General features: G+C 38.0%; 1 protein-coding gene across 1 annotated transcript in view; it reads left to right on the top strand.

Annotated features, from left to right (window-relative positions):
• The window catches only part of ANO4 (anoctamin 4), a 207167-nt gene that overhangs the window by 107615 nt on the left and 85117 nt on the right, over positions 1-14435 (top strand). Inside the window, exons 9-12 of the mRNA XM_044914740.1 lie at positions 3723-3778; positions 6172-6293; positions 9894-10028; positions 11297-11393. Coding sequence (XP_044770675.1) covers positions 3723-3778; positions 6172-6293; positions 9894-10028; positions 11297-11393 — 410 coding nt within the window. The remainder of the gene's footprint in view (positions 1-3722; positions 3779-6171; positions 6294-9893; positions 10029-11296; positions 11394-14435) is intronic.

Here is a 14435-nt window from a genome sequence, read left to right as displayed (position 1 = left end):
AAATCACTACATTGTACACCTGAAACATAACACTGTATGTTACCTAACTGGGGTTTCAATAAAACTTAAAAAATAATAAACTTACATATACAAGCATTAAAAATGAGAAGAACCTAATTAGATACATATGTATTAAAGAAATTGAATTTGTACTTGAAAATCTTCTCACAGAAATACCCCCACAGGCTGATTATCTTACTGGCGAATTCTATCAGGCATTCAAGAAAGAAATAATACCAATTTTACAAAACTCTTTCACAAAATTGAAGTGCGGAGAATATGAGAGCAGTATTACCCAGGTACCAAAACCAGGCAAAGACTATACTAGAAAACTACAAATCAATATACTTCATGAATATAGAGGCAAACATTGTAAACAAAGTTTAGTAAATAACACACAACAATACATAAAAAGGACAATCCATCATGATCAAGTAGGGCTTATCTAGGTCTGCAAGGTTTGTTTTTTGTTTGATGGTTTGTTTGTTGTTTTACGTTGGCAAAGTAAAAAAGGAAAACAATATGGTCATCTCTATAGATACAGAAAAAGCATTTGGCAAAATTCTGCATTTGTTCCTGATAAAAACTCAGCAAACTGTGAATAGAAAGGAACTTCCTCAACCTTAGTAAAGTACATCTATAAAATACTTATGGTTAAATTATACTTGATGGTAAAAACTAAATGCTTTCCCCCAAGATAAGGAACAGGACAAGTATGTCTTCTCTTGTAGTCATCATTTTACTAGCCAATGGAATAAGACAAGAAAAATAGTAGGCATCCAAATTGAAAAAGAAGTAAAACTGTCCTTAGTCTCAGATGACATGATCATCTGTATAGAAGCTCCAACAGGATCTAAAAAAAACACTAGTAGAATGAGTATAGCTATGTTGCAAGAAAAAAAACTGATATACAAAACTCAATTGTATTTCTATAAACTAGCAACAAACACTAAGGAGTTAAAATTTTAAAGACCATACCATTTACAATAATATCAAAAAAAAATATGAAAGACTTATCTGACAAGAGATATGTAAGGGGTGCCTGGGCAGCACAGTCTGTTGAGCATCTGACTCTTGGTTACAGCTTGGGTTGTGGTCCTCAGGGTCCTGAAACTGAGCCCTGCACTTGGGCTCTGTGCTCAGAGCAGTCTGTTTGAGACTCTCTCTCCCTCTCCTGCATCTCCCCATCTCTCTCTCTCTCAAATAAATAAATCTTAAAAGAAGATATGTAAGGTATGTACACTGAAAACTACAGAACATTTGTGAGAAATTTAAGACTTGAAAAATATACCCTGATACACCCTGTTCATCGATCAGAAGATTCAATATTGTCAGTTCTCTCCAATTTAATCTATAGATTCAGTGCAATCTCATTCAAACTCCCAAGGTTGTGTGTGTGTATGTGTCTATGGAAACTGACAAGCTGATTAAAAAATTCATAACTTAGAATAGCCAAAGTAACTTTGAAAAAAAAAGCACAAATGGAGGGTTAACCCTTCTTGATTTCAAGAATTATTATAGACCTAAAGTAATCAAAAGAGTGTGGTATTGATGTAAAGATAGACAAATAGATCTGTGGAACAGAATAGAGAATCCGTAAGTAGAGCCACACATATGTGGACAATTGATTTTTGACAAAGGCTCAAAGACAATTCAGTAGATAAAGGATTCTCTTTTCAAAAAATGGTGCTGCGACAATTCATACCCATATGCAAAAAAAAAAAAAATTAACCCATATATAAAAATTAACTCAAATGGATCATGGATCTAAATATAAAGCCTAGGGGCACCTGGTTGGCTCAGTCAGTTAAGCATCTGCCTTTGGCTCAGGTCATTATCACAGGGTCCTGGGATTGAGCACCACATTGGGCTCCCTGCTCAGCAGTCAGCTTCTTCCTCTGTCCCTTTCCCCCACTTGTGCTGTCTCTGTCTGTCTCAAATAAATAAATAAAAATTCTTGAAAAAAAATAAATATAAAACCTAAGATTATAAAGGCTCCAGGAGAAAATTTTTGTGGCCTTAGGTTAGTTGGGAATTTCTTAAATACAATTCATAAAAGAAAAAAATGGATAAATTGAGCCTCATCAAAATTAAAGCCTTTGCTCTTTGAAGTATATTTTTGAGAGAATGAAAAGAGAATCCGCATACTATGAGAAAAAAAAATCAAAGCATATGTCTAATGAAAGACATCTAGAATATATAAAAAAGTCATAACTCAATAATAAAAAAAACTAATGAGCCTAAGATTTGAACAGATATTTCACAAGAGGAGATATGCAGATGGCAAATAAAGTTAAATATATACCCACCATATGATCTCATTATTCCATTTCTCAGTATTTTCCCAAGAGAGATAAAAGCAGATATCCATACAAAGACTTCTATATAAATGCTCACAGTAGCATTATTTGTAATAGCTCAGGACTGGAAACAAATATCAAGGGAATAGTAAACAGTTATATATCTCTATGATGGAATACTCAGCAATAAAAACATTATCTTGAGTGAAAGAATTCAGATAAAAAGGAGTAATGCTGTATAATTCCATTTATATAAAACTCTAGAAAATGCAAACTCATAATGACAGAAAGCGATCAGTGTTTGCTTTGGAGATGGCATAGGGAGGAGTGCAGTTACAAAGTGGCATGATAAAACTTTGGGGTATGGATATGTTTACTATCTTGACTGTGCTGATGGTTTCAGGTGTGCATATATAAGTCAAATCTTCTCAAATTGTATGTTTTAAATCTGTGCTATTTATGGTATGTCAGTTATGCCTCAATAAAGCTATTTTTAAAATAATCCACATATCCAGGGCACCTTGGTGGCTCTCAGTCAGTTAAGTGTCCAACTCTTTTTTTTTATGTTTTTATTTATTTATTTGACGGAGAGAAAGACCGCGAGAGAGGGAGCACAAGCAGGGGGAGTGGGAGATGGAGAAGCAGGCTTCCCATTGAGCAGGGAGCCTGATGTGGGGCTCGAACCCAGGACCCTGGGATCATGGCCTGAGCCGAAGGCAGACGCTTAACGACTGAGCCACCCAGGTACCCCAAGTGTCCAACCCTTGATTTCAGTTCAGGTCATGATCTCAGTCAAGGTCGTGAGGACGAACCCTGCATCAGGCTCCATGCCCAGCATGCAGCCTGCTTAAGATTCTCTCTCTCGCTCTCTCTCTCTCTCTCTGTCTCCCTCTACGCCTCCCTTCTCTTGTGCACATGTGCTCTCTCTCTCTAAAAAACATCCACATATCCAACACCCCTCCCCCATTTTATGTATGAAAAAATTGAGGCCTGAGGACAAGAAGACTTTTTCAAAATCATACCACTAGTCCAACGCAGAAGAGTTAGATTTATCCACATTAAAGCTTCTGAATGAAAATATAAAAAGAGCTCCTGGTAGAAAACCTTTTTGGGGGGTATGATAAATTCACCCACTTTTCTCAGTACATTCCCATCTTTGTGCCTGGCACTGTAGTAGGTATACTTCACCGTTTTTTGTTGTTGTTTTTTTTTTTTTTCTATTTGAAAATCCAATTTCCCAGCTCTCGATTCCAATTTCCTAGCAGATAGCCAAACTTTCTAAACTGTTGGAGTCCCCAGCTGGGTTTGAATCACGTTTGAAACCCTAATTGTTTTCTCCAAAAAGTACCACCCTTATATTAGTCTTGAATGTTGTGAGGATTCAAACCCAGTATTAATTCGAACTGAACTTTTTTGTTTTAGGTCTGAATCGTTTGCTTACCAATGGCTCCTATGAAGCTGCATTTCCTCTGCATGAGGTATTGTCCTGCCTTTCCTCTGTCAATTTCTTGTTATTAAATTAGCTTCTGGAATAGTCATTAACTGAGTTGTTGATATGACATTTGTTCAGAATGAATTTAATTTATTCAGTGGATAATTAGGGTCTACTTGCATTGTGAAGTCTCTCCCCCATCATAGATTTATTTCTATATATCTTTTTTTATGTAATTATAAGAATACTTGAATCAAGAGTCACTCAGCATGGATTCAGAGGAACTCCAAGTCATAAAATTAAAGAAGCACTGAAAATTTGCATGAGGCACCAGACCCATGGGGGAAATGTTCCTGAAATGTATGGTCTCTGTAACAAAGAAATTTATAGCTATTCCTTAGAGAGTAGGAGGGAACCATCTTGAAAAGCCTCTGGTAACCACAGGGTGATGAATGGAAATGAATAGTATTGTACCTATTATTGCTCATTTAAGATACATAAGTTTTGATATTCTCTTTATTTGCTACGTGGTTTTTGTCATATATAAGGGCTTTAGCAAATATAACTGTGGTTACCCTTAACCCTGCTTTCCCCATTCAATCTTGGGTTATTTAACCCAGAATTCTCTTGTACACATAGGTTTTCAGGGACATAATCCTTATGATTGGTGAGAGATTGTTGTCATCTTCATGGTATTGAACCCCTACTTTGTACCGGTCACTGTGAGACAAAGAGCACAAAGATGATTATCCTTGCCCATACCCTGTAGGACCTCACAAACTAGCCAGGCTGGAACTCCTGGGAGTTATTTCCAGAAGTCTTCTACTGGAAACAATGTTAATGGTTTGCCAGTAAACTTTGCAGAACAGTTCCAACAATTCGCAAATGGCAAGTCTTTCCAAAACATACCTTTTATTTGGCTTACAGTGCTGCTTCTGTTGTTTTAAACACCACAAGGATGCAAAGGTGATGGAGAATTTTACAAATCTTATTCATTAAGAAAACTAGAAGCTTTGGTCTCAGACCCTATTTTCAGACTTCCATGAAACATTTTTGGAATGATCCCTCTCATATGACAAAAGCAAACCTTTTGACCCAAAGGTTTTTAAAGCCACACACAGGTGATTCTGAACTCTCAAGACAGATTCCCACCCCCCAAAACATCATGTGCTTCCTATAGTTATTCATTGGATTGCCCAAAAAAGGTTTCAGTGACAGCTGCATCCTCCCACAGCCGAGCCCTTGCCCGTAGCGAGGGCAGTGTCTGAACAATGGTAGGTGAGCGGAAGTATCTGTGCAGGTGAGTAGGTGGCAGGTATGACGATGTCTGAGAAGATGCAGTTCTGAAACTACATGGAGTAATTCATGCATCTTACTGAACTCCATTTGAACGAAATCAACAGATAACCAGTTGAGCGGATACTTTTTAGAAAGCACTGTGGAGAATATAACGCAGGAAGTCTCTTTGACTTCCATGCCTCAGTAAAACCCTGTATTCTATGAGAAGAGACCTAAATTAGTAATAGCGGAAACAGTAACATAATCACTGCTGACTCTTTCCTCTCAGTTTAACTTAATTATATTCTTTAACATCCTAATAACCTTCAGAGGCAGAAGAGCAAGAAGGGAAGATATTGTTGTCCTTGTTTCATGTTAAAAATTTAAATAGAGGTTTAGAGAAAGGTTAGCCCCCTCTAGTTACTGTGTGAGTTGTTGATTGAGCTGAGACTAGAACCTGAGTTTCTTATCTCTCAGTCTTGTTCACCTTCCACTAAGAAAGAACTTCTCAGGTTAATATTAATAATTAGTCCTCCAGAAAGTACTTTTTCTGTTTATGAAACTAGCATCGCCACTAACTGAACTCAGAAAAACCTCCAGCTGTCTGGCCCTGGGTCTCCTCATTTGCCCCATGAGGTGGTTGAATTAGATTTGAATTGTTGTAATTTTGAGGTACTATCCAGCTTTTGTATTTTAGGGTTTTTGTGTGGGTAAGGCAAGGGTACAGCTGTGGCTGTTTACCAACTACCCTGTCTTGAGACAAATGGAAAAGAGAGCTAAGTCTTGGGCATGACCCCTAGGCAAGACACTTTATTCACTCAAACCATGAAAGAAACTTAATGAGGCAGGAATTATTAGTTCCATAATGAACTAGAAATCTAAGGCTCAGAGAGATTAAGGTCTCCTAGCTAAGAAGTAGTGGAACTGAATTTGAACTCAGTTCAAACCTGCCTGATTCCTAGCAAGCATGTGCTTTTTACTACATAGCACCATCAACAAGATTATGTCCACAATAACTGCTTTCCTTTCGATAGTATGGATCCATTTCTTTCTGATATCACCCCTATCACTATTCCTTCCATAAAAGACTAGTATTACTATCAGCTTTTCCTTATGGATTTTTTGGTATTACCTCACTGGAAGGTGGTGTTTTTATCCCAGGGAAGTTACAGAAGTAAAAACTCCATTAGAACCCACGGAGCGGAAAACCACCGACATCTGCTCTATGAGTGCTGGGCCTCCTGGGGCGTGTGGTATAAATACCAGCCTTTGGACCTTGTAAGGTGAGTTCTTAACCAGCTGCAAATATAAAACTTGCACAGAATGATTAGGGCAGGCTGTCAGCTGGGACAAGGAAAAAGTCTGAGTTACACAGCTCTTACTCAAATCTGGCTTCATCTCAAGAAGGCAACTCATCAGAGGACATCGGTCATTCTTGGTAAACTAGACCTCACTCTGCTGAGGATGGTGCTTCCTCCAAAAAGGTCTCAGGAAGGGGCCTGTGAGATCAGTCAGGCCTTCCAGAGGACTTTATATGGAGCAGGTCATCCATGCGACTGTTATTGACAAATTATCAGTAACAATTGCAGAGAGGTGACAGGCTTACATATATTAGTGACAAATGGAATATTAATCTTACACACTTACACCTATGTAAGTAAGAAAAATGGAGTTCTATCATTCTAATAAATTTCAGGCTTATTGTAATTTTCAACTAATAACCTTTAAAGATTGTTTTAATTCTGCAAGTCAAATTAGTATATTAGTATATCAGCTTTTAACCTATGATAATTGTACAGTGGAAGTGTATGTTTTTTTAACTACTTATGTCCAACTTTCTGCCATGGCAGCATTATACTCTGACATCTCATTATTTATTTAGAGACTGGTTATTAAAATTGGGTAGCAACAATCCACACTTCGTGGATTCCTTATAAAAAAGAAAATCATGTCTCATTTTCTAGACTAGCTGGATTTGGTTTACTTTCACTAGTGCCCTTAAAAAAATGAGCCCAGAGGAAAATGACATAATAAGACAACTCACTTTACATTTTGTCTCCCTGGGTAGTCATTCTTCCTGCCAGAGTCCTTGTTACTAAGTATTTATTCCTACTGACCCAGGGTCATTGATGAATTGTATACTATTCTTTGTGTTAGTAACAAATAATCCAGATGATCTGGGTGAGTGGAAAATACTTTCTGAGATGAGATAATTTTCTTTTGACCGGTCTCAATACATGCTAAAACAGTGGAGGAAGAAAAAAATACAAGTAAGTGCTCTTACCAGCCTCAGTCCCAATATTACAGGATTACACTGATCAAAAATTACAGAAAATTACTGCAGGCAAAATATCCACCTGTTTGTCAATGAGTTAATTAACTGCCCATTGTGTTTCTAGTATGATGCTAAATAATATTGGCAAAGACAAATGGAAGCCACCATATCTGAGAAACTCAGTTTCCTTCAGTAAAACAGGCTCTGCATACTTGAAACAACTAGAAAACAATAAAAGACTATGCAGCTAGGTAAAATGTATGATGAAGGTGATTAGTTTTATAACAATTTGGAAAAATGGAAAGGATAGATATGGGTTGGTGCCTCTGTGGAAGGCTCTGTAGAGCTGAGCCTGGAAGAGAGTAGGATTTGTATAGGCCAAAGGAATGGAGATGAAAAGCATAAGCAATATTTCATTAGAATGAAGTGGTGGAGTATCTAGGAAATCTCAACTCTTAAGTAGCTCTTATCCTACAGATTTTGCTTCCTCCATGTCTCTTGTTTCTGGACACACCCCAGGACTTCCTCTATCATACTGCCTCCTTCACCTAATAACCTGGATGATGGCTGTTGTCCTATACTTGGTCTCCCTTTTCCCATTCTGGTCATTTCCAATCCATTATCTACCCTGCAAGCAGAGTGATCTTTTTGGAATTAAATCTGATTATGTCCTTTGAATGTTAAAACTCTCTTATGATTTTCCCATTCTCTCAAGACAAGGATCAATGCATTTAGCATGGTTTATAAGACCCTCCGGGAGGCCCAGCCTCCACCTACCTCACCAGCCCATCTCTTGTTATCAGTGTTCCAGGCACACTGCCCTTATTTCACCTGGTCCCTTCTGCCGTAGGATCTTTATACTTATGGTTCCTCTGCTGGAAACACTTGATCCTGTCCCCAGTCCCACCTAGTTAATAGTCACCTCCTCAGAGAAGTCTTCCCTAAGTAGGGTGGTCACATGGTCTTGGTTTATATACTTGGGGAATTGTGTTCATCTCCTTTTGTAGCCCTTTTCCCAGTGTTCTAATTATAAAATTATTTCTTTAATTGATTGATGTCTGTCTACTCTGTCAGCCTGTGAGCTGCACAAGAGCAGGGACCAAGCTGATTTTGTATCCTCAGCTCCTAGCACAATATTTGCCACATGGAAAATATTTTTTTTATTTGTTGAATGAATAAAAGAATGTATCTGTGTATTTGAATGTACGTTGGAAAAGTCTTCAAAGAGTGGAAAGTTTCTGTTGGGACACAGTAGAAGAGAGGATAAATGATCTTTATTCCATCTTTTGGAGCTTTTAGGAACCATTGGACATTCTAAGAGAAAAGCAGAAGCCAGTATTTGGAAACAGGTGGTCAGCAACATTTGTTTAGAATGAGAATAAATGAAGGGGGGTGGGAATCGGAGGGAGAGATGAACCATGAGAGACTATGGACTCTGAGAAACAAACAGGGTTTTAGAGGGGAGGGGGGTGGGGGATGGGTTAGCCGGGTGATGGGTATTAAGGAGGGCACGTACTGCATGGAGCACTGGGTGTTATATGAAAACAATGGATCGTGGATCATTACATCAAAAACTAATGATGTATGGTGACTAACATAATAAAATTAAAAAAAAAAAGCTATTAGGTGATTTAAGTGACTACTTTACTATGATGGATTTTCTTCTATTGAAAGAATGTATTTAAGTATTTTTAATCTTAGAAATAGAAAAGAAAGGAAAAATTTAAAAAATGTAAGCATGTCTATATAAGCTAAAATATTTTGCTTCTTCATATTTTTCCTGAATAAATTAACTTTGCAAATTAAAAAAATAATTAGAATATTCTTATATTAGACTAAAAAGTAATTAACTTCTAACTAATGAAATATAGCAGTTGAGAGGCATAGAAAGCAGAATTTGGGTTGTATTCTAACATAAGTCAATTATATTATTAATGGTGTTTGAGAAAGAAAAAGCAAGGAATTCCCTGGACATTTCTAAACTTCGCACACTGCAGGGCACTAGGCAGACTGGTTAGTCTCAGAAAAAATATTTATTGAGGTAGATGTTGAAACTTGTGAAAAATCATCACTTAAAAGGAAAAGTTGCTCTCATAACCAATTCATTTTGAATCTCTGTAATTAGTTTTTTTTCTTTCTAATATCTTGTGATTCTAGCATTGTAAACATCTTAGAAAGCTACAAAATATTGAAAGGGTGTTTAAAGTTTTTTGCAATAACTATTTTTAAAGATATATGTAATTATAATACATTTGTTACAAAAAAGCACACACTCAGAAATAGCAAAGATGAGATGATGTGTTGTCACCAATACTTCAAATTCTCCTGGTTCTGTATTAATAAGTGTCGTATCTTCCTGAATGGGCATGGGTTTATTTGTGTTCTCAGAACAAGCTTGTATATAATCATGCTCTTTTATGGAAGGGTTCATCTATTTCTGATATATGATAGGAGAAGAAATTTAAGCCAGAGCCTTAGTTTGGTCAAGTGCTCTATTCTCTTGGATGCATGTATCAGCAAGGCCAGTAACATGACTGAGCAAAGTATTTTATAATGCCTCACTCTAAACACTTCACTATGATTTGCAAGGCTCTTGTGTCTTAAACAGGCGGTACTTTGGAGAGAAGATTGGGTTGTATTTTGCCTGGTTGGGCTGGTATACCGGCATGCTCTTCCCAGCTGCCTTCATTGGATTGTTTGTCTTTTTGTATGGAGTCATTACTCTGGATCACTGCCAAGTCAGGTATGGGGAGCTCTGGGTGAGCCTGCCTTTGCTTCAATTTAGAGATGGGTGGTGGTGCTTTGGGGATGTTCCCGGACTGTGGGCCCACTTTTCCTTCTAACTTCCTTCTCAGTCACTCCTGGGAAGAATTCAGAAGGCTCAATTCACTAGATGTTCCATCCATTGCCTCCTGCTGTAGTCTTCAGTTACGAGGGAATCAGACTTTACATTTATGGACATATAAGCCACTCTGTGTTCACAGAAAAATCACTTCCATTCACTGGCTAAAAGTTGCTCTCTTTCTGACTTTTTTACCTTTTCTCTTTCTGCTAATCCTGCAAAATGGTGGGTTAATAATCCTTTTTTATGAATGCTGTGTTTTTACAAGGACCATTTAAACCTAAGCCGGGAAGAATCTTACCAACTTGCTGGGGCCTTGAGAATGATTCAGTGTTGAGGATTGTTATCTTAGCTCTCTCTCACCAGAATATAGTTTAAGGTATTCATAGAGATTTTATTGCCAGGCTAGACAATGATCTTAAATAATAAGTGTGCCTTTTAAAAGTGATTGCAAAAATAAAAGTGATTGATTGATTCTGCCTCCTGTAAAAATATTTTACTTTCTGGTGGAATTGTTAATGGGGATATAGTTTTCCCCTAGAACTAGTGCATCTTATTTTTTTTTTTTAAAGATTTTATTTATTTATTTGACAGAGAGAGAACACAAGCAGGGGGAGTGGGAGAGGGAGAAGCAGGCTTCCCCGCCGAGCAGGGAGCCTGATGCGGGGCTCGATCCCAGGACCCTGGGATCATGACCTGAGCTGAAGGCAGACGCTCAACGACTGAGCCACCCAGGCTCCCCTAGTGCATCTTATTTTTATTCAGCCCTCCATTATTGGTTTTCACTTACCATGCACTTAGAGATTGAAGCAGGCACTTTTAGGTACCTGGTTGTTTCTATACTTCAGTATGTAGTTGCTTCAAATCTGTGCAGTGTTGTGAATGACTTTTGTGTCATTTAGGGTATAATATCCAATGTTGTGCTTCATGTATTTTCAGAGTTTAACTTATTAATATGTAAAACGAAAAAACAACCTCATAAATAAGTAGGTTTATCAAATTATTAAAATGTGCAGGCGCTTGTTTACATTAATAACAGAAGGCTAGGAAGCTTCTAAGGACAATAGTCTACTGGATCTTATTTAGTGGTTAAGGATTCTGGTGAAATTGGAGAAGAAAACATGCTCTTATGTCATTAAAAAGGAGTCCTTTTCTATTCTCTCTTCCAGTAAAGAAGTCTGCCAAGCTACAGATATCATCATGTGTCCTGTGTGCGATAAATATTGTCCATTCATGAGGCTGTCAGATAGCTGCGTTTATGCCAAGGTAATTTCAAATCTGTGGCATTTTGGGTAGATTGAATTTTTCATACATTTTCCTGAGGAACAGAGGGTAACTATATTCTCTTTGTCATTGCTGGTCTTTGAGTCTCAAGTTGATATTGTAGGAGAGGGTTACCTCTTATCACTTGGTATTCTTATTCAAATATGTCTTTTACTGTATATGTATATGTATTTTATTTTTTTAATTTTTTTATTATTTTTTATTACGTTATGTTAGTCACCGTACAGTACATCATTAGTTTTTGATGTAGTGTTCCATGATTCATTGTTTGCGTATTAGCTCTGATTATCATCACAGGAAGCTGCAGTATGCACACTGCAAAGAGTACAGTTGTTAGAGTCAGAGAAAGACTCAGATCTTGACTCTGCTCTTTACCACTTGTCAGTCCCAGAACAAGTAATTTACCTCTCTGAGCCACAGTTTTCTTATTGTAAAATGGAGAACATGATGCTAGTTTTACACGATTGTTATAAGAAATGAGATAAAATCTTTACTGATCAAAGTGCTTGGCAGATGGTAAGATCTCAGTAAATGAGAGCCGCCATCATTTTCTTCTTTCATTATTGTTATTGTAAAAAAAAAAAAAAAAAATTAGATTCAGGACTAGTTCAGTTACTTGCCTTCTTGACCGGGCACATGGACAGTCTCTTTGAGGCTGAGCTTTCTCATCTCTAAAATGCAGGCAGTAATACCTACCTTTGCTGCCCCATGGCTTATCATGAAGACCAAAGAAAATAGTACATACATGGAAAAGTACTTTGAAAAAAACATACATAGCATTATTATGTCTATTATATGTTATTTCATGTCCTTTTCTCATGTTATGCCTTACTTTATTAAAATTTTAGATACATTCATCAAGTTCCTTATTTTTTACTTATGGACATTGTCACTAATATAAAGCAATAGCTAGAGTATGGGCTGCTGAAGACTTTTCCAAGACCACTACCTGTCAACTTTCCCAGATTTCAGATACAAAAAGGGTTGGCAGACTTTACTGAATATCTGCAATCCCTGCAGCTTGGATCTATTTAATTACACTGTTGGCATGGCAGAGTTTTGTTCATTTTAAATGAGAGAACATTTGATAGACAGCCCAGGAGCCCGCCCATCCATGATGTCTGTAACACTGCAGGTGCCAGTCTATGTGGGTAGAGCCCAAACCACAGCAGCCAGCTGTGATCTTAGATCTGGATAAGTGCTACAAGAGACCAAAAAAGCACAAAATACTCTCCCTACCTTTGGAGATAGACCCAAGTGAGCGAGGAAAAACTAACAGAATGAGCTTGGTAAATACAGATTTGGTGAGAATCAAGAGAGTTTTGTCAGTAATATAATCTTGTTTAAAGATCATGAGTTAAGCTTGAATGACTGAGGTGCAAAAATTCTGCTTTTTGGGAATCTCAGAAATGCAGTCTTTTGTTATTGTTGTTCGGGGATATTTGTTTTTTACATGGAAAGATATGACCTGAGTGAAGTTCTCTCTTTAGGGAGATCCATGATAATTCCCTAAAAGGATCATCATGGATAGTTCAGAGTGCTCAGATTTTATAGGAGCTAGTTGAGCAGTCATTCTACTGAACATAAGATCTAGAACAATAATAATTATAATAATAGCCAGGCTGTATACATAAAAGTAGCTAGGCAACCTACATTTTTATTTCTAATTTACAGCAACTTCAAGGTAGATATTATCACTCTCGTTTTACTCAGAGGTAAAAATTACTCATCCATGGTCACACAGCAGTAAGGCTAAGTTAGCTAAGCCTTGGTTTGTCTAATTGCAGAACATATCATTGTGCCATACTGAGGCTACAGGATGTTCGGATTCTGGATTTTAGAGTGGGTCCTTCCTTAAAACACTTAGTAAAATGAAAGCTAAAAAAAGCCTCTAATGAAAGAATTGAAGTTCTGTAGAGTTTCCTTTAGAAGCATTTATTAGAAAGGCCAAATCATTTCATGGGACTGAGGATACATAGGGATATTGGATCCAATCAGAGCCCAGATCCAATCTAATCAATGGCTGTTCTGCCGATCAGGAATGCTTTATCCCCAACCTTTACATTTGCGATGTCAGAAACCCAACTGAAATTGGCTTAAGCCAAAAGGGACTTATTGGCTCATTTCACTGGAAAAATGTACTGGAATAGCTCACACTGTCTGAGGACAAGGGCCTCAAGGCCTAAACTGATCCTCCAGGCCTCAGATGTCTCTATTTGGCTATCTGTCTACATGATCCTTCTTCAGAGAGGTTCTCCTCACATGATCAGGAAGGTGGCTGCTAACTGTCACAACATGAGGCTTATATCTTCTTTGTCTCCTTAAGCATGTTTTTATGCTTTTTAAAAATGCTTGGTCTACTGTTACAGAATGTCTGTCTCAGAACATGTATATTGCCTAGTTTGGAATTCTTTGGAGTCAGCTGTCTTCCCCAAATACTTCATTATTTTGACCTGTGCGTGTTTGTCCCCTGGAGGTGTCAACCACTTTGGGTGATGGTCAGAGGCCAGGCACTCAGCTCTCAGGCCTGGTGAGTTTACAGAAAGGAGAGGACAGTGTGTCTCAGGCACCACTGTGTGCTGCACTTTTCCAGAGGACTTTCTGGTCAGCGTTTCATTTTTAAGCCTGCCCGGGAACAAAACAGAATTGGATGAAGCCACTCTTCCTTGATTATAATCTACCAGGCCTGAAATTTAAGAGGACCTGGACCGAGGAGAGAATGCCTGAGGACAGCTGGCCAGGCAGCACCTCCTCATCTCCTCAACCAGGCAGAACTCTGATATTACCCCAAGAACCAGCCCCTGTGGTTTGGCCTGTCGCAGCCGATTTGATGGGAGACCCTAACTGTCCAATGACCATTGAGGGAGAGGCTGGAGTAGAACTTGTGTATTGCTCCAAGCCAAGCTCCCACTTTGCTTGGGAACTGCCACTAAGTCTCCCTTTATCGCACCACCTCCATCTCTCTCTCTCTCTCTTTCACACACACACACACACACACACACACACACACACACACACACACAC

This window comes from Neomonachus schauinslandi, chromosome 5 (assembly GCF_002201575.2).
Source record: "Neomonachus schauinslandi chromosome 5, ASM220157v2, whole genome shotgun sequence".
NCBI lineage: Eukaryota > Metazoa > Chordata > Mammalia > Carnivora > Phocidae > Neomonachus > Neomonachus schauinslandi.
This window is presented reverse-complemented; position numbering and strand designations above follow the sequence as displayed.